At 38.5% G+C, this 21,756-nt stretch overlaps 1 protein-coding gene across 2 annotated transcripts in view; it reads right to left on the bottom strand.

The window, feature by feature from the left end:
- Positions 1 to 21,756, bottom strand: part of LOC102397381 (intracisternal A particle-promoted polypeptide) — a 37,840-nt gene that overhangs the window by 3,193 nt on the left and 12,891 nt on the right. For both annotated transcript variants that reach the window (XM_006052543.4, XM_025288830.3), the window contains exons 5-8: positions 20,618 to 20,785; positions 13,348 to 13,485; positions 12,662 to 12,784; positions 10,322 to 10,542 (exon numbers count right to left, since the gene is read on the bottom strand). In XM_006052543.4, coding sequence (XP_006052605.1) covers positions 10,322 to 10,542; positions 12,662 to 12,784; positions 13,348 to 13,485; positions 20,618 to 20,785 — 650 coding nt within the window. The remainder of the gene's footprint in view (positions 1 to 10,321; positions 10,543 to 12,661; positions 12,785 to 13,347; positions 13,486 to 20,617; positions 20,786 to 21,756) is intronic.

Here is a 21,756-nt window from a genome sequence, read left to right as displayed (position 1 = left end):
TACAAGACCTTTTAGAACTAACACCCAAAAACCATGTCCTTTTCATTATAGGGGACTGGAATGCAAAAGTAGGAAGTCAAGAAACACCTGGAGTAACAGGCAAATTTGGCCTTGGAATACGGAATGAAGCAGGGCAAAGGCTAATAGAGTTTTGCCAAGAAAATGCACTGGTCATAGCAAACACCCTCTTCCAATAACACAAGAGAAGACTCTATACATGGACATCACCAGATGGTCAACACCGAAATCAGACTGATTATATTCTTTGCAGCCAAAGACGGAGAAGTTCTATACAGTCAGCAAAAACAAGACAAGGAGCTGACTGTGGCTGACTGAATTATTGCCAAATTCAGACTTAAATTGAAGAAATTAGGGGAAACCACTAGACCATTCAGGTATGACCTAAATCAAATCCCTTATGATTATACAGTGGAAGTGAGAAATAGATTTAAGGGCCTAGATCTGAGAGATAGAGTGCCCGATGAACTATGGACTGAGGTTCGTGACACTGTACAGGAGACAGGGATCAAGACCATCCCCATGGAAAAGAAATGCAAAAAAAGCAAAATGGCTGTCTGGGGAGGCCTTACAAATAGCTGTGAAAAGAAGACAAGCGAAAAGCAAAGGAGAAAAGGAAAGATATAAGCATCTGAATGCAGAGTTCCAAAGAATAGCAAGAAGAAATAAGAAAGCCTTCTTCAGCGATCAATGCAAAGAAATAGAGGAAAACAACAGAATGGGAAAGACTAGAGATCTCTTCAAGAAAATTAGAGATACCAAGGGAACATTTCATGCAAAGATGGGCTCAATAAAGGACAGAAATGGTATGGACCTAACAGAAGCAGAAGATATTAAGAAGCAGTGGCAAGAATACACAGAAGAACTGTACAAAAAAGATCTTCATGACCCAGATAATCATGATGGTGTGATCACTGACCTAGAGCCAGACATCCTGGAATGTGAAGTCAAGTGGGCCTTAGAAAGCATCAGTATGAACAAACCTAGTGGAGGTGATGGAATTCCAGTTGAGCTATTCCAAATCCTGAAAGATGATGCTGTGAAAGTGCTGCACTCAATATGCCAGCAAATCTGGAAAACTCAGCAGTGGCCACAGGACTGGAAGTCAGTTTTCATTCCAATTCCAAAGAAAGGCAATGCCAAAGAATGCTCAAACTACCGCACAATTGCACTCATCTCACACACTAGTAAAGTAATGCTCAAAATTCTCCAGGCCAGGCTTCAGCAATATGTGAACCGTGAACTTCCTGATGTTCAAGCTGGTTTTAGAAAAGGCAGAGGAACCAGATATCAAATTGCCAACATCCGCTGGATCATGGAAAAAGCAAGAGAGTTCCAGAAAAACATCTATTTCTGCTTTCTTGACTATGCCAAAGCCTTTGACTGTGTGGATCACAATAAACTGTGGAAAATTCTGAAAAGAGATGGGAATACCAGAATACCTGACCTGCCTCTTGAGAAATCTGTATGCAGGTCAGGAAGCAACAGTTAGAACTGGACATGGAACAACAGACTGGTTCCAAATAGGAAAAGGAGTATGTCAAGGCTGTATATTGTCACCCTGCTTATTTAACTTATATGCAGAGTACAGCATGAGAAAGGCTGGACTGGAAGAAACACAAGCTGGAATCAAGATTGCCGGGAGAAATATCAATAACTTCAGATATGCAGATGATACCACCCTTATGGCAGAAAGTGAAGAGGAACTAAAAAGCCTCTTTATGAAAGTAGAAGTGGAGAGTGAAAAAGTTGGCTTAAAGCTCAACATTCAGAAAACGAAGATCACGGCATCCGGTCCCATCACTTCATGGGAAATAGATTGGGAAACAGTGGAAACAGTGTCAGACTTTATTTTGGGGGGCTCCAAAATCACTGCAGATGGTGACTGCAGCCATGAAATTAAAAGACACTTACTCCTTGGAAGGAAAGTTATGACAAACCTAGATAGCATATTCAAAAGCAGAGACATTACTTTGCCAACAAAGGTCCGTCTAGTCAAGGCTATGGTTTTTCCTGTGGTCATGTATGGATGTGAGAGTTGGACTGTGAAGAAGGCTGAGCGCCAAAGAGTTGATGCTTTTGAACTGTGGTGTTGGAGAAGACTCTTGAGAGTCCCTTGGACTGCAAGGAGATCCAACCAGTCCATTCTGAAGGAGATCAGTCCTGGGATTTCTTTGGAAGGAATGATGCTAAAGCTGAAACTCCAGTACTTTGGCCACCTCATTCGAAGAGTTGACTCATTGGAAAAGACTCTGATGCTGGGAGGGATTGAGGGCAGGAGAAGAAGGGGATGACAGAGGATGAGATGGCTGGATGGCATCACTGACTTGATGGACATGAGTCTGAGTGAACTCCGGGAGTTGGTGATGGACAGGGAGGCCTGGCGTGCTGCAATTCATGGAGTCGCCAAGAGTCGGACACGACTGAGCGACTGAACTGAACTGAATCCAACTTCCCCTAAGTATAGTTGACCAGGGAAACTTATGCTATCTACTTCCTATTATCAATGCAGGGATTTCCCTGGTTGTCCAGTGGTTGACTCCATGCTTCCACTGCAGGGGGCACAGGTTTGAACCCTGGTGGAGGAACTAAGGATCCTGCATCCCAGGTGGCAGTGGCCAACAACAACAACAAAAAAAAGGCAAAAAAATAGTATTCCATGGAAATTAACTTGGAAAAAATTTTTCTAACCTGTAAGTCTGTGACATAACACACGTTGGGCTTACATTATTCCAGCACCTAACAAATTGTAATGCAATTATTTGTCTATTTCTTTATATTTCCCACTAGAATGTTGGTTTCTTGAGAGCTGGGGTATTATATATTTAGATAGCCTTTGCTTCCCCAGGTCTTTACATATTTGTGAATGAATAAATGGACTAAAGAACAAATGCATGATAGAACAGTGATTCACAACCAACTCTTACCTACTTTCTCTTCTTTTCCTTTTGTAGCATAATTACATCAAGCAAGTAACTGAAGGCATGAGAGAAAATTGGAGTGCTCATATAGTCAGTAATAGGATAGGTAATGTTCAGAGGTACAAGTGGAGAAGACAGCTGGAATGGTAGGGAGACTTGTTTCACTGAACAAATAAGTAAATATATTGAGAATAACAGGAGCCAAGTTTTTAACTGATGTGATATGTTTGTGTGCTCAGTCATGTCCAACTCTGCAACCCCATGGACTGTAGTCCACCAGGCTCTTCTGTCCATGGAATTTTCCAGGCAAGAATACTGGAGTAGGTTGCCGTTTCCTTCTCCAGGGGATCTTCCCAACCTAGGGATCAAACCCATGTCTCTTGCATCTTCTGCATTGGCAGGCAGATTCTTTACCACTGCACCCCCTGGGAAGCCCTTTTAACTGATAGAGAAGGTATTTACATTCATGGAAAGGGGAAGGCCCCTTTCTTTCCTGGGAAGAATCAGGTATACTGAAATCGGTACCAACATTATGAACTCATGGTTTTATAACATATAAGCACAGATATGGAAATACTTATAAATGAGTATTTGTGTGAATACATACACACATATACATTTACTGTTTATGTTTAGCTGTTGACTGAAAATGCCTAGAAGCAGCAATACTCCAGTAGCAATGAATAGTCTGAGAGCTAATCTTGGTTTCCAAATACTGTTCTTCACTAAGAGAAACTAAAGGTTCTTGAAAAATGACTGATTCCAGGATCAGAGAAGTATAATCTTTCTTATACTTAAAATATTTTAGTATGCAAGATAGTAATGAAATGCTCAAAAGGACAGAATCAGAGGGGACCTCTAATTTCAGTCATGGTAGAGTAACTGTTACCAAACGTGCCCTCCTACCGTAAAGAATTAGAAACCTTGACAGACTACGAAATAAAGTTCTCAGATGATGGACAACAGGCAATGAAGAACTGTGATTCAGAAACAAACAAGGTGAGCTCCATAGCTGTCCAGGCTTTTTGCCTGGAGGGCTTTCTGAACAGCAGTACAGAGAAGGGAATCCCAAGCAGAGCATGACAGTCAACTGATTTATGAGACAGAAATCAGAATTGAGAGAGGCTGATGCAGTTGAGATTTGTAAGGAAGAGTGTCAGAGGACAGAGGTTCCCTTGAGTCTGGCTGAATACTCCTAATCTTTGCATGCATAAAATGAGACTATTAACGAAAATAAAACAAAACCGTAAAAATAAAAAATTTTTAAAAGAGAAGAAAAAGGGAAAGAAAATTTTAAAATGAGACTCCATAAGAATAGTCAAGCAACAACAAATGGGAAGATGTGACATAATGAGACATATATTTGGTCTCTGACTGCAGTTCTTAACACAGAGCTCCTAAGTCCCTTGGGATTTCCTTGGTGACAAGAATGTCTTCCTCCCTAAAAAGGCAACTCTTGTAGGATCCTGTATAACATCAGTATAGGCATCTCTTACCAGAAAGATCAAGCCAAGATTAGAAGCCTGGAATTTAGTCCCATACCCTGTCATCCAGGGAATTAGAGAAGGACTGGAGGTTGAAACTGATCATGCCTATGTGATGAAGCCTCCATAAAAATCCCTAAACTGTGAGGTTTGGAGCACTTCTGGTTTGGTGACCATATCCACATGCCAGGTAAGTGATACGCCCAAATCCCACTGGGGCAGAAACCTGTAAGACCCTCCTGGATCTTGCCCTATACTTCTTCATCTGGTTATTCATTTATACCCTTTATTCAGTTCAGTTTAGTTCAGTCGCTCAGTCGTGTTCGACTCTTTGCAACTGCATGAATCACAGCACGCCAGGCCTCCCTGTCCATCACCAATTCCCGGAGTTCACTCAGACTCACGTCCATCAAGTCAGTGATGCCATCCAGCCATCTCATCCTCTCTCCTCCCCTTCTCCTCCTGCCTCCAATCCCTCCCAGCATCAGAGTCTTTTCCAATGAGTCAACTCTTTGCATGAGGTGGCCAAAGTACTGGAGTTTCAGCTTTAGCATCATTCCTTCCAAAGAAATCCCAGGGCTGATCTCCTTCAGAATGGACTGGTTGGATCTCCTTGCAGTCCAAGGGACTCTCAAGAGTCTTCTCCAACACCACAGTTCAAAAGCATCAACTCTTTGGCACTCAGCTTTCTTCACAGTCCAACTCTCACATCCATACATGACCCCAGGAAAAACCATAGCCTTGACTAGACGGACCTTTGTTGGCAAAGTAATGTCTCTGCTTTTGAATATGCTATCTAGGTTGGACATAACTTTCCTTCCAAGGAGTAAGTGTCTTTTAATTTCATGGCTGTAGTCACCATCTGCAGTGATTTTGGAGACCCCAAAAATAAAGTCTGACACTGTTTCCCCATCTATTTCCCATGAAGTGATGGGACCGGATGCCATGATCTTCATTTTCTGAATGTTGAGCTTTAAGCCAACTTTTTCACTCTCCACTTTCATCAAGAGGTTTTTTAGTTCCTCTTCACTTTCTGCCATAAGGGTAGTGTCATCTGCATATCTGAGGTTATTGATATTTCTCCTAGCAATCTTGATTCCAGCTTGTGCTTCTTCCAGACCAGCGTTTCTCATGATGTACTCCGCATATAAGTTAAATAAGCAGGGTGACAATATACAGCCTTGATGTACTCCTTTTCCTATTTGGAACCAGTCTGTTGTTCCATGTCCAGTTCTAACTGTTGCTTCCGGACCTGCATACAGATTTCTCAAGAGGCAGGTCAGGTGTTCTGGTATTCCCATCTCTTGAAGAATTTTCCACAGTTTCTTGTGATCCACACAGTCAAAGGCTTTGGCATAGTCAATAAAGCAGAAATAGATGTTTTTCTGGAACTCTCTTGCTTTTTCCATGATCCAGCGGATGTTGGCAATTTGATCTCTGGTTCTACTGTTCTATACTTATAGTAACATAGAATATCCTTTATAATAAACTGGAAAACAGTTAAGTAAGGTGTTTCCCAGAGTTCTGTGAGCCATTATAGCAAATTATTTAACCTGAGGAAGGGATCACAGGAATCCTCAATTTGTAAGAAAGTCAGTGGTTAAAATGAGGACATACTACTTGAGAATGGTGTCTAAATTGAGGGCAGTCTTATGGTACTGAGCCTATAACCTGTGGGATAGTTAGTGTCAGAACTGAATTGACTTTAGGATGCCAGTTGGTGTCCACAGAGAATCAGAGAAGAATTTGGTGTGGAAAACCCACATGTTTGGTGTAAAAAGAAAAGAAACAACTTTCCTTTACAGGAACTCCTGTAAGCTTAACAATTCTCAGAGCTCACACAAGGCTGGATGATATTCTAGCTCTGACCAGACAATATGAAGAAAACTTTTGGACAGCTAGGACAAACAGGAGAGAGTCAAGAAGAGCCATGCTTCAGTGGTAGGGCTAAAGTATTCCTAAAGGACCTAGACCTTCTAGACCTTCCCTGCTGCTGCTGCTGCATCACTTCAGTCATGTCTGACTCTGTGTGACCCCAGAGACGGCAGCCCACCAGTCCTCCCCATCCCTGGGATTCTCCAGGCAAGAACACTGGAGTGGGTTGCCATTTCCTTCTCTACAAAGCTTAAAAACAAGTTCAAAATATCAATCTGATTTGCAAATAACTGCCTATCAAAACTAAACACAACACTTACGGGAAGAAAACAAAATCCAATACTCAACTATGTAACATCTACAATGTCCAACATTCGATCAGTTACTGCTGCTGCTTCTGCTAAGTCACTTCAGTCATGTTTGACTCTGTGCGACCCCGTAGACGGCAGCCCATCAGGCTCCCCGGTCCCTGGGATTCTCCAGGCAAGAACACTGGAGTGGGTTGCCATTTCCTTCTCCAATTCATGAAAGTGAAAAGTGAAAGTGAAGTTGCTCAGTCGTGTCCGACTCTTCGCAACCCCATGGACTGCAGCCTACCAGGCTCCTCTATCCATGGGATTTTCCAGGCAAGAGTACTGGAGTGGGGTGCCATTGCCTTCTCCGCGATCAGTTACTAGAAATGTGGAAAAGCAAAAAAAAAGAAAAAAGAAAAAAAACGTGACTGAAACCAGGAAGAAAAATTTCAACCAATACAGGTTCAAAAATGTCAAATTAATAGAATTAGCAGATAAGTACTTTAACACAGACATATGAATACATTCAAGGATATAAAAGAAAACATAAAAAATGATGAGAGAAATGGAAGACACTTATAAAAATAACCAAAACATCTTATGGAGCTAAAAAATACAATACCTGAAATAAAAATTTTCCTAAATAGAATTACATACTGCAAATTAAAAGTTTAGACAGTGTAGAAAGTTAACGGACTTGAAGACACAGCAAGAAAAACTATCAATATTGAAGCACAGAGAACAAAATTTCAATTATGCAGGATGAATTATTTCTAGCAATCTAATGTATATACCATGGTGACTATAGTTAATAATAGTATACTGTACACTTGAAATTTACTAAAAAGGCATTGACCCCATGCCTCCTGCATTGGGAACATGGAGTTTTAACCACTGGACTGCCAGGGAAGTCCCCAAGAAGGCAAATCTTAAGAGCTCCCATCACATACAGACACAAAAAAGGAAAAGCGATCTATGTGAGTTGATGGATATGTTAATTACCTGGATTGTGGTAATCATTTCACAAATATATATATAGTAAAACATATGATATACCTTAAAAAAATCATACACTGTTTGCAAATGAACCTGAAACATCTGGAAAATGAAAACCAAGAAAAACAAACTGAAATACTGAGAGAAAAAGGATGGGAAAAATTAACATGCCTCAGTGACCTATGGGACAATATCAAATGGTTTTACATGGGCATTACTTAAATCCCAGAAAGAGAGCAGGAGAATACTTGAAGAAACAAGGCTGATTTCAATTTGATGGAAGCTATAATTCTACAGATTCAAGAAGTTAAATGAATTTCAAGCAAGTTAAACACCAAAATCCCATAAGATATATCAAATTACTGGAAATCCATAAGAAAGAGAAAAAAATCTTAAAAAACTGTCAAAGAAAAAAGAGATGTTACATATATGGGAGAACAAGATTGACTACCAACCTCCCATCAGAAACAATGCAAGAACTAACACAGCACTGTAAATCAACTGTACTCCAATAAGAATTTTTTAAAAAAGAAATAATGCAAGAAGATAAGTAAACAACAATATTAAATGATGAGAGTGAGGGGAAGAACAACCTAAAATCCTACACTCAGCAAAATATCTCTCAAAAATGATGGTAGACAGGAAGACCCCTGGAGGAAGAAATGGCAAGCTGTTCCAGTATTCTTGCCTGGGAAATCCCATGGACAGACAAGCCTGACGGGCTACAGTCCATGGGGTTGTAAATAGTTAGACAAGACTGAGCAACTGAGCACATATTAATAGCTTCTGGAGCCCAGAACCACAATTAACTGAAGCCCCTGGGCCTAGAGCCCGTGTTCCTCAACAAGAGAAACAACATGAATGAGAAGCCCATGCACTGCAACTGGAGAGTAACCTTCACTCGCTGTAATTGGAGGAAAGTCTGCACAGCAACAAAGACCCGATGCAGCCAATAAATAAATAAATAACTTAAAAAGAAAAAATTTTGAAAAATGAAAGCTTAGAGAATCATTGCCAGCAGACCAGCACAAAAATAAATACTAAAGGAAGTTCTTCAAGCTAAGAGAAAATGCTATAAGATAGAAACTTAATTCTATACAATGAACAGAACTAGAAATGATAGTTATGAATGCATAATTATGAAATATTTTCTCATTAAAATTTATCTTAAATATAATTAACCATTTAAATAAATATAACAACAACATACTGTGGGGTTTATTACATACACAGAAGTAAAATCAATACATCAATAGCACAAAGGATGGAAGAGGAAAATATGTTTTTCTAAGTTTCTTACATTAAAAGTGAACTGGCATAATATTATTTTAATGTAGATGTAATACATTAAAATGCCTATTATATATAATGAAAACCCAAAAGCAACAATTAAGAAAAAAGGTAAAGACATATAGTTAATTGGACTAAAGAGATAAAATGGAATACTAAAACAATCAACATAAAGACAGAAAAGAGAAAAAAAAAAGGATGGATTGTACAAACAGAAAAACAGTAAATTAAGAGTCTAAAAACCAACCCCACATATATAATTACATTATATATAAATAGTAAACATTCTAAAGACCCTACTTAGAAGTCAGAGACTTTCAAATTGTACAGAAAAACAGACCTGTACAGCTATCTTACAAAACATGTAGTTTTTAAAGACACAGATTTAAAGTAGAAGGAAAAAAAAGATACACAATGCACATAATAATCAAAAGACAGCTTGGCTATATTAGTATGAAGACAAAGTAGACTTCAAGGAAAGGATATTATCATAGAGAAAGAAAAACATTTCCAGGCTATAAAAAGATCAATTCAGCAAGAAAATGTAATAATAAATGTACACACACTTAATAACAGAGATTAAAAATATGAGAAGCAAAATCTGACAGGAATGGAAGGAGAACAGATAAACCCATAATTACAGATAGAGATTAAAAGTCACTTGTTCCTTTGAAGAAAAGCTGTGACAAACTTAGACAGTGTATTAAAAAGCAGAGACATCATTTTGCCAGCAAAGGTCCGTCTAGTCAAAGCTGTTTTTTTCAGCAGTAATATACAGATGTGTGCACTGGACCATAATGAAGGCTGAAACTGAAGAGTTGATGCTTTTGAATTGTGGTGCTGGAGAAGACTCTTGAGAGTCTGGACAGCAGGAGATCAAACCAGTCAATCCTAAAGGAAATCACTCCTGAATATCAATTGGAAGGACTGATGTTGAAGCTGAAGCTCCAATACTTTGGCCACCTGATGCGAAGAGCCGACTCATTGGAAAAGACCCTGATGCTGGGAAAGATTGTGGGCAGGAGGAGAAGGGGGCAACAGAGGATGAGATGGTTGGATGGCATCAGCAACTCAATGGATATGAGTTTGAGTAAACTCCAGGAAATGGTGAAAGATGGGGAAGCCTGGCGTGCTACAGTCTAATGGGGTCCCAAAAAGTCAGGCATGGTTTAGCGACTGAACAACAACACAGATCTTGTGCTAAGTCACTCAGTCATATTCAACACTTTGTGACCCTAGGCTCCTCTGTCCATGGGACTCTCCAGGCAAGAATACTGGAGTGAGTTGCCATTTCCTTCTCCAAAGGATCTTCCCAATCCAGGGATCGAACCCAGGTCTCCCCCCATTGCAGGTGGATTCTTTACCATCTGAGCCACAAAGGAAGCCCACAGATCTTACAGACATGAATAACAGGATACCAAACAATTGAAATCATCCAACCTACCTCTTCAAAGGAATATTTTTCTACGGTATGAAGAGCATCTTGTGTCTCATTCCACCCTCCAATAGCATAGATGCAATCATTGAGTGCAGCAACCCCAAGATATGCTCTTCTAGTTCCCATTGGAGGAAGTGGAGACCAGCGCTTGGAAAGTGGATCATAAACTTCAAAAGAACAAAGCTCTATTCCTTCATTGCTGATGCCCCCAACCACATAAATTAAACCTGAAAATGGAATATTTTTGCTCAGATGCTATAGAAAATAGGATACAAATAATTATAAAATGTGATAGTTGTGATTTAAGTTTGTTATCTGATACTTTACTTAATGCAGGGCTTCAAGAGAGAATTGACTTCTGTCCAATTTATCACAGCTCTCATTTAAACATGTTACAAAGAATTAGCGGTACGAATTTAAAGTGGCACTGAATATTCAAAGAACTTAATGATGCTATAACAAAACAATCTGTCAGGCAAGGATTTCCAATCTTACTGTTCGCTTAATGATTCAAGTTCCAGATCCACTGCTATCGTGTATAAGTAAAAACGGAAGAGGAGAGGGATTTCACCCTCTTAAAAACAGTCATACACTTAAACTGGGAATGACATAACCCTGCTTGGTGAGAACCTAACTTTTGCTCAGATGGACATAAAATACAGAATTAAATTTAAATTAGAATAGTTCATGGCTAGATTAAGGTATTAGATACAGTACAGCAGACTGTAATTCAGAGTTTCTTATTAAATTTGATTTGCAACTAAAGATTCTGACGATCAACAATTACTTTTTGAGTACTTACTGTTGTTCCTAGAGTTCTAAAGTTGAAAGTTTTACAGAATGACATTTTAAGAAACATAAGCTAAATGTTAGTAAACTTGAGTTCAAGCTCCAACTCTACTAGAAACCAACTATGAAAAAAGACAACTCACAGCCTCCTGATCTTCAGCTTCCTCATCTAAAAATAAAGGGGTTGAAATAGATAATATTCAAGATGGCTCTCCAGCTCTATGATTTCAGATGAGAAGATAAAAATAAATATAAAATAACTAGAGAACACTATAATATTAAATAGAACATAGTCTACACCATGTAATTTGAGCATTTACATGCCAGCAGAAATCTGAGAAGGTACTCAGAAGGCAGAAAGAATTGAGCTAGGAATGGAGCACCTGAGTTGTCATGTAACAATGGCAGACTGCTTCCTACTTTACAGCTACATATAAATGTGTTCCCCAAATCTGGACAGAGAATTAGGTTTTATTCTCGAGTGCTTATTAAGTACCTCTCAGTGTACTGCTTGCTTGCTTATTCGCTCAGTCATATCTGACTCTTTGCAACCCTTTGGACTGTAGCCCGCCAGGCTCCTCTGTCCATGGGGGTTTTCAGGCAAAAATACGGGAGTGGGTTGCAATTTCCTTTTCTAGGGGGTCTTTCCGACCCAGGGATTGAACCTGTGTCTCCTGCATTGCAGGCAGATTCTTTACCTGCTGAACCATCGGGGAAGCCTACAGGTACATAAAAATGTGTTCCCCAACTCTGAACAGAGAATCAGGTTTTGTAGACAATTAATAAATGTCTGTTTACCATTTTAATATGTAGTACATTTTTCAAATCTGTGATAGCACTGTGTGTATACTGAATTACAACGTACCCTATTTAAAAAAACACTGAAGAAGCCTATGACACTATAAAGATTGTTTTTGATAATCTCTCCCTACTTAGAAATACTTGAAGGTTAAAGTGTTAGTTGCTCAGTCATGTCCAACTCTTTGCAACCCCATGCCAGGGTCCTCTGTCCATGGAATGCTCCAGGCAAGGATACTGGAGTGGGTTGCCATGCCCTTTTCCAGGGGATCTTCCTGACCCAGGGATCGAACCCAGGTCTCCTGCATTGCAGGCAGATTCTTTACCAATTGAGACATCAGGGAAGCCCTAAGGCCTACAAGGGAGAGAAAAATGACAATAATGGATAACAGTTCAAATACATATTTTGCTAATTAGGTATCTTTGCCCATCTGGAATTTTTAATTTTAACTTTATTTTGGAAATACAGAAATAAAGATATAAGAGGTTTAAAAATATAAGAGATTAGAAGCAAAACCTCCACGCTGTTAGTGTCAATTATATTCAAAACTAACAGGCAAGAGTTTCAGCAAGTTCCAGGAGTTGGTGATGGACAGGGAAGCCTGGTGTGCTGCAGTCCACAGGGTCGCAAACAGTCAGACAAGACTGAGCGCCTGAACTGAACAGGCATAAAATACACTTTTGTGAAAATAAAGCCTCAAGCTCAAACAGTTGTTTAAAAACTACATTTTCAGGAAAAAGATTTTCTAAAGCAATTACCTTGCATTTCACAACACCCAAAGTAGTACCGTGACACAGCCATGTTGCCAACTACTTCCCATTTATTCTCATCAGGATCAAATCGTTCAACAGTGTTCCCTATCTCAGCTCCAACCCAACCACCTGGAACCAAATAAAAAATCTTATTTCCAGAATAAGGGAAACTTATTTATGAAAAGCACCTTAGAAAACATCTAATCTGACAACTTTATATTATGGATGATTATCATATGGACCAGAGAGGTTATTTGTCCAAGATTACAAGAAAAGGTAGAATTTGATTGTAAGTAGAACTTGGATGTTTCAACTCTCTGCCTACGTTTCACAAGCGATTTTAACAAACAAACCAACCCCCAAACTTCAATCTATTGCATAGGAAATACAATATTTTACAAAACTATTTTTTAAAATAATATCTGCATATTCAGAACAGTCATCCTAATGACATTTAACAAGTCAGCTAAAATGCTCCTCCAGACATCTCATCTGTATTTTATCCCCATCTCCTTCTAAGAGTTCCATGCTTGACAGTATTTCCCAAGTAATATAATTTTGAGAATAAGAACTTTTAAAACTGAAGAGACACAAGTTTCTTAAGGTAAGGAAGGAAAATTTCTAAAGTAAGCAAAATTTGATTAAGAATTTAAATAATATTAGATATCTTTTAAATTGGAGAGAATAATTACCCAAAGCATAGATAGCCCCATAACATACACACACTCCCAAGCCACAGCGGGGGTGATTCATTGAAGCTACAGTCGTCCACTGTTTAGTAACTGGATCATAACATTCAGTACAGTCAAAAATCATTGAATCCTTTTCACCTGAGTCAAATAAGAGACACATATGAGAAGAATTAATAATGTTAATAACCTAAAACCACAATACAATATTCAATGGCATTCTGTGTTGTCAGAATTCAACTATTATGTCTGATTTTATACTCTTCATTAAAATTTATTTGCCCACCATGTGTTATTTTGGATCATAGCACTGTCATTTATTAATGTCCACTTAATTAAGCAAAGTAGACTATTACCTGTTTCTAATTCCACCACCCAAACAATCCATGTAATTTTGGGGGATAAAGGTTGCATTTTGAAACTTCTATATTTTCACAGTTTAGATAGCAGGCTCTGCTACAATTTGAGTTTTAATGCAATGCTTATCTAACAACAAACAGAAAATGAAAAAAAAATTTTTAAATAGCACTTAAAAATAGAATTTTAAATATAATATACCTAGAAGAAGTTAATGCAATGAAAGATTGTATATGGCTTGGCCCAAAAGTTTGTTCAGCTTTTTCTGTAAGATGTTATGGAAAAATCCAAATGAACTTCTGGCCAACCCAATATAAGACCTTTATGGATATAATTTATAAATTTTACTTAGATAAATTTTTAAATTAGTAGCTCAGACAGTAAAGTGTCTGGCTGCAATGCAGGAGACCTGGGTTCAATCCCTGGGTCAGGAAGATCCCCTGGAGAAGGAAATGGCAACCCACTCCAGTATTCTTGCCTGGAGAATTCCATGGACTGTAGCCTACCAGGCTCCAGGCTCCAGTCCATGGGATGGCAAAGAGTCGGACACGACTGAGCGACTTCACTTCACTTCACTTCAAATAAATGAAGAGATGTATCATGTTGATGAATTATAAGTGTCAATGTAAAGATGATTACTCCCAAAATGATTTACAGATTTAAAGAAATTCCTATTTTTAAGAAACCTCTTTCTTTTTATTGTATTAAAATACACATAACATAAAATTTATCATCTTAACCATTTTTAAGAATATAGTTCAGTGATATTAAACACATTCACACTGATATACAGTCATCACAATCAGCCATCCCCATAATTCTTTTCATCTTGTAAAACTGAACTCTATACCTACTAAACAGTAACTCTCCATTCTCTCCTCCTCTAGCCCCTGGCAAACACATTGTACTTTCTGTTTTACTGATTCTGACTATTCCAAGTATCTCATATAAGTAGAATCATACAGTATTATTTTAAAAATAGATTTGATTAACTAATTCTGAATTTTATATGGAAGTTTAAAAGAAGTAGAATAGCCAAGCACTCCCAAAAAGAATACTAAGGAGAGAGAAAATTCCCTATTAAATAAGCCTATCATACTTAAAGTACAGCTATAACACCACAGGAATAGACATAGAGATCAATGGAATAGACAAAATTCTAGAATCAGATCCATGCGTATATGATTACTAGGTACATGAGATAGTTTGCACAGCAGAGCAACAGGTCAACAAAAATGCTGGGAATTGTTTTTATATATGTATATGGGGGAAATGGTGACTGCAGCCATGAAATTAAAAGACACTTACTCCTTGGAAGGAAAGTTATGACCAACCTAGATAGCATATTCAAAAGCAGAGACATTACTTTGCCAACAAAGGTCCGTCTAGTCAAGGCTATGGTTTTTCCAGTGGTCATGTATGGATGTGAGAGCTGGACTGTGAAGAAGGCTGAGCGCCAAAGAATTGATGCTTTTGAACTGTGGTGTTGGAGAAGACTCTTGAGAGTCCCCTGGACTGCAAGGAGATCCAACCAGTCCATTCTGAAGGAGATCCACCCTGGGATTTCTTTGGAAGGAATGATGCTAAAGCTGAAGCTCCAGTACTTTGGCCACCTCATGCGAAGAGTTGATTCATTGGAAAAGACTCTGACGCTGGGAGGGATTGAGGGCAGGAGGAGAAGGGGATGACAGAGGATGAGATGGCTGGATGGCATCGCTGACTCGATGGGCGTGAGTCTCAGTGAACTCCGGGAGTTGGTGATGGACAGGGAGGCCTGGCGTGCTGCGATTCATGGGGTCGCAAAGAGTCAGACACAACTGAGCAACTGATCTGATCTGATGGGGGAAATGAAACTAGTTCCTTACTATATGATCTATAAAATTCAGTTACAGGTGAATTACAGACCTAAATGTAAGTGGAAAAACTATAAAATTTTTAAAAATTAATAAAAGTATATATTTCATGACTTTCGAGTAGACAAGGATTTCTTTAAAAAGATATAAGAAATACTAACCATAAAGGGAAAATTATTATAGAGTTGGCTACATTAAAATTAAAAACATTCATTTACCAAAAGATATCATAAAGAGAGTAAAAGATGAAGCAGAAGAGTAGGAAAAGGTATTTTCAGTTAATATAATTTTATGAGGGCCTAGAATCTTGACTGTATACAAAACTCATGGTACAGAAAACAGTTAACAGAGCAGGCCTAAAACTGCCTATTCTTAGAAAGACCTGCTTACAACGTTGACCTAGAGTCTGGGAACATGCCTAGTAAATAGTTCCCTATACGTATATAAGATTTTCCTTAATTGATAAACAGTGGCTTTTGCAGTGGTGAAAATGTCCTGAAATTAGTGGTGATGGTTGCACAATTTTGTAAATATACCAAAACCACTGAACTTAACACTCTCAATGGTGAATTTTATGATATGTGAATTATATCTTAATTTTAAAATATAATACGTAGAATAGTAACCCAGATACATACATATCTAGAAGGAAATAAACTGTTAACTGTGATTATCTCTTGGTGGTATGATTATACTATGGGTGATTTTTATTTTCTTTTTCATATGCCTCAGTTTCAGCAAAATTTTCTATAGCAAACATGAATTACTTTGATAACAAAAAATTATTTGAAAATTATATTTTAAGTAATATGTTAAGACAGTAATGTTGACAATCGTTAATAGCCTGCAAAGTCATGGCAGTTTTGAAAGGCTGCCATTTATGCTTCTGTGGTATCAGGAAAGGGATACATATATATGGAAGTGTCACACAGGACACTGTGACCCTACATTAAACACAACAGAGTTCATGCAACACAACTGCCAAAATGTACATAAAAAAACCATGAGAGTTTCAGCCAAAGATTACATAGACTTATAGTCTTTATACTGACAAGAGGTTATTGCTCAAAACTCTAATTTCTTTGTTAGAATTTTCAGATGCACCATGACATTTATTGATTTAATAAACAGTTTAATAAACAGTTTTTGAGATGATTGCTTTCTCCAAAAAATAATGATCAAATATTTAATATCTCTCATTTTAAACTGACAATATCATAGTTGTAAAATAATAGTAAGATTTTTGATATACAACTTTCAGTATTTGAGAATGACCCATAGAAATAAAGGGGAAAACTGGCTATAAGAGTTAGAGATGATCTAACAAGATGCTTGCTATAAAGACAAATTACTTGAAAATAAATCTTGATATCAAAAGTGTTAGCATTTATTTCTCTTCAGATCCTTCTCTGATAATTGTTTTTCTCCCACATTCAAATTCCCTTTTATTTAATTTTATTCATTAATCATTTTAGAATTCATAACAGTTTTAGAAACACAGTGATTTTAATTAAGAAATAAGTCCCAATGTCTAGCTGACATGGTTTTTACACACGCCACTGTCCAGAAAATTGGTTAATTAAAAATGATTCATAAGGGGATTTCCCTGGCAATAAAGTGATTAAGAATCTGCCTTGCAATGTAGCGGGTGCAGGTTCAATCCCTGGTCAGTGAACTAAGTTTCCACATGCCATGGAGTGCAGCAAAAAAAAAAAAGATTTGTAATTCAGCTTTCAGAATTAAAATTTTTTTTATCATGAACGTTGACCTAAATTTTGATGCTACATTTTATGAATATTTTTCATAAAACAAACCTAAGTCTTTTGACTGGTAACAAATCACAGTATCCCTCTGGTATGAAATATTTAATATCATATGTTTCCTTTTTCTTCTTTAAATTTTATTTATTTATGGCTGCGACTGATCTTTTTTGATGGCTCAGTAGTTGTGGTGCATGGGCTTAGCTGCTCTGCAGCATGTGGGATCTTCCTGGACCAAGGATTGAACTGATGTCCCCTGAATTAACGGGCAGATTCACTGGACTACCGAGCAAGTCCTGTTTCCTTTTTTTTTCATTACTTTATTTAACAAATGTTTATTCGATTCAGTTCAGCTCAGTCGCGTCCAACTCTTTGCGACTCCATGGACCACAGCACGCCAGACCTCCCTGTCCATCACCAACTCCCAGAGTTTACTCAAACTCACGTCCATTGAGTCGGTGATGCCATCCAACCATTTCATCCTCTGTTGTCCCCTTCTCCTCCTGCCCTCAATCTTTCCCAGCATCAGGGTCTTTTCAAATAAGTCAGCTCATCCCATCAGGTGGCCAAAGTACTGGAGTTTCAGCTTCAACATCAGTCCTTCTAATGAATACCCAGGACTGATCTCTTCTAGGATGGACTGGTTGGATCTCCTTGCAGTCCAATACTCTCAAGAGTCTTCTCCAACACTACATTTCAAAAGCATCAGTTCTTCAGTGTTCAGCTTTCTTTATAGTCCAACTCTCACATCCATACATGACCACTGGAAAAACCATAGCCTTGATGAGACGGACCACTGTTGACAAAGTAACGTCTCTGCTTTTGAACATGCAGTCTAGGTTGGTCATAACTTTCCTTCCAAGAATTAAGCGTCTTTTAATTTCATGCATGCAGTCACCATCTGTAGTGATTTTGGAGCCCCCAAAAATAAACTCAGCCACTGTTTCCCCATCTATTTCCCATGAAGTGATGGGACCGGATGCCATGATCTTCATTTTCTGAATGTTGAGCTTTAAGGCAACTTTTTCACTCTCCACTTTCACTTTCATCAAGAGGCTCTTTAGTTCTTCTTCACTTTCTGCCATTAGGGTGGTGTCATCTGTGTATCTGAGGTTATTGATATTTCTCCCGGCCATCTTGATTCCAGCTTGTGCTTCATCCAGCCCAGCGTGTCTCATGATGTACTCTGCATATAAGTTAAATAAGCAGGGTGGCAATATACAGCCTTGACATACTCCTTTCCCAATTTGGAAGCAGTCTATTGTTCCATGTCCAGTTCTAACTGTTGCTTCCTGACCTGCATACAGATTTCTCAAGAGGCAGGTCAGGTGGTCTGGTATTCTCATCTCTTTCAGAATTTTCCATAGTTTGTCATGATTCACACAATCAAAGGCTTTGGCATAGTCAATAAAGCAGAAATAGATGTTTTTTTCTGGAACTCTCTTGCTTTTTCGATGATCTAGCGGATGTTGGCAATTTGATCTCTGGTTCCTCTGCCTTTTCTAAAACCAGCTTGAACATCTGGAAGTTCACGGTTCACGTCTTGCTGAAGCCTGGCGTGGAGAATTTTGAGCATTACTTTACTAGCGTGTGAGATGAGTGCAATTGTGCGGTAGTTTGAGCATTCTTTGGCATTGCCTTTCTTTGGGATTGGAATGAAAACTGACCTTTTCCAGTCCTGTGGCCACTGCTGAGGTTTCCAAATTTGCTGGCATATTGAGTGCAGCACTTTCACAGCATCATCTTTTAGGATTTGAAATAGCTCAGCTGGAATTCCATCACCTCCAGGAGCTTTGTTCGTAGTGATGCTTCCTAAGGCCTACTTGACTTCACATTCCAGGATGTCTGGCTCTAGGTCAGTGATCACACCATCATGATTATCTTGGTCGTGAAGATGTTTTTGTACGGTTCCTCTGTGTATTCTTGCCACCTCTTCTTAATATCTTCTGCTTCTGTTAGATCCATACCATTTATGTCCTTAATTGAGCCCATCTTTGCATGAAATGTTCCCTTGGTATCTCTGATTATCTTGAAGAGATCTCTAGTCTTTCCCATTCAATTTTTCCCCTCTATTTCTTTGCACTGATCACTGAGGAAGTCTTTCTTCTCTCTCCTTGCTATTCTTTGGAACTCTGCATTCAAATGGGTATATCTTTTCTTTTCTCCTTTGCTTTTCACTCCTCTTCTTCACAGATATTTATAAGGTCTCCTCAGACAGCCATTTTGCTTTTTTGCATTTCTTCTTCTTGGGGATGGTCTTGATCCCTGCCTCCTGTACAATGTCACAAACCTCCGTCCATAGTTCTTCAGGCACTCATCTATCAGATCTAGTCCCTTAAATCTATTTCTCACTTCCATTGTATAATCATAAGGGATTTGATTTAGGTCATACCTGAATAGTCTGGTGGTTTTCCCTACTTTCTTCAATTTCAGTCTGAATTTGGCAATAAGGAGTTCATGAGCTGAGCCACAGTCAGCTCCTGGTCTTATTTTTGCTGACTGTATAGAGCTTCTTCATCTTTGGCGGCAAAGAATATAATCAATCTGATTTCGGTGTTGACCATCTGGTGATGTCCATGTGTAGAGTCTTCTCTGCGTTGTTGGAAGAGGGTGTTTGCTATAACCAGTGTGTTCTCTTGGCAAAACTCTATCAGCCTTTGCCCTGCTTCATTCTGTACTCCAAGGCCAAATTTCCCTGTTACTCAAGGTGTTTCTTGACTTCTTACTTTTGCATTCCAGTCCCCTATGATGAAAAGGACATCTTTTTTGGGCGTTAGTTCTAAAAGGTCTTGTAGGTCTTCATAGAACTGTTCAACTTCAGTTTCTTCAGCATTACTGGTCAGGGCATAGACTTGGATTACCGTGAAACTGAATGGTTTGCCTTGGAAACTAACAGAGATCATTCTGTCATTTTTGAGATTGCATCCAAGTACTGCATTTCAGACTCTTGTTGACTATGACGGCTACTCCATTTCTTCTAAGGGATTCTTCCCCACAGTAGTAGATATAATGGTCAGTATTAGATTATAATGAGTTAAATTCACCCATTCCAGTCCATCCTAGTTTGCTGATTCCTAAAATGTCGACATTCACTCTTGCCATCTCCTCTTTGACCACTTCCAATTTGCCTTGATTCATGGACCTAACATTCCAGGTTCCTATGCAATATTGCTCTTTACAGCATAAGCACAACTATATCTATATATACTCCAGAGTATCCAGCAAAATATATAAGGCATTTAAGAATGCATTCAACTTAAGAGTTATAGTCTAAAAATGGAAATAAGACATTTTTATTATTACCTCCAATTGCGTAGACCATTCCTCCCAGAACTGCTACTCCCAGTCCACATCGAGCCTGATGAAGTGAAGACACAGTGGTCCAGTACTGGCTAAAGGTGTCAAAACGTTCTACACAACTGAGGGCTCTGCTATCACTCCAGCGGCCCCCCTGCAATCGAGTATATCCACCTGAATAAAGAAAGGAAAGCAGGTACACAGCAACTCTCTTACTGCTAAATATGGAAATGGTAGTAACAAGAAAAATCTAGCCCTCTACATCTAGATTTTCAATAACTACTGCATAGTAAGGAATACATACTTTAGAGTCTGTCAGATGTACATCTATTATTCTTAAATGTACCAAGTCCTAAAAGATGATGGATTAAATGCAATGAATTCAACCACAATATTCTACCACCTGGTCCTGGTCATAATTAAATGTTAGATAAAATGTAAATCTAGGAACTTGTTATCTGTCTAGTTAGGAAGTTTCATTGTGATTTCTATTCATGCACTGAGTCTTAGTTGTGTCACAAGAGATCTTTCATTGCGACACGCAGACCCTAGTGTAGAGCCTGGGCTCAGTATTTGCAGCTTGAGAGGTCAGTGCACATGGGCTCTGGAGCTTGTGGGCTAAGCAGCTGCAGTGTGCAGACTTAGCTGCTCTGTAGCATATGGGCTCTTACTTCCCCACCCAGAGACCGAACCTGTCTTCCCTGTACTGCAAGGTGGATTCTTAACCACTGGATCACCAGGGAAGTCCCTATTAATATCTTTTTCAATTAAAAAATAGTGAGGGTTGAAAGCCTTGTTTAACTGAACATCCCATTATAAAAAAGGTTAATGAACACTCAAAAATTATAATTTATATGTAATAGTATATATAAAATTACACATGCAATGACATACATAGCATAAATTATGTTATACATAAAGTTCTTATATATAAATTAATTATGTATATAAATCTAGACAATTTGTTGATATATATCAACATTTTAAATTCTATTTTAAATATTTTTTTTAATAGAGGAAATTCCCTGGCAGTGCAGTGTTTCAGACTCTGTGCTTTCACTGAGGTGGCCCAGGTTAAATTCCTAGTCAGAGAACTAAGATCCCTCAAACTGTACAGCATGGCCAAAAAACTACACTACACTATG

This window comes from Bubalus bubalis, chromosome 6 (assembly GCF_019923935.1).
Source record: "Bubalus bubalis isolate 160015118507 breed Murrah chromosome 6, NDDB_SH_1, whole genome shotgun sequence".
Taxonomy (NCBI): domain Eukaryota; kingdom Metazoa; phylum Chordata; class Mammalia; order Artiodactyla; family Bovidae; genus Bubalus; species Bubalus bubalis.
This window is presented reverse-complemented; position numbering and strand designations above follow the sequence as displayed.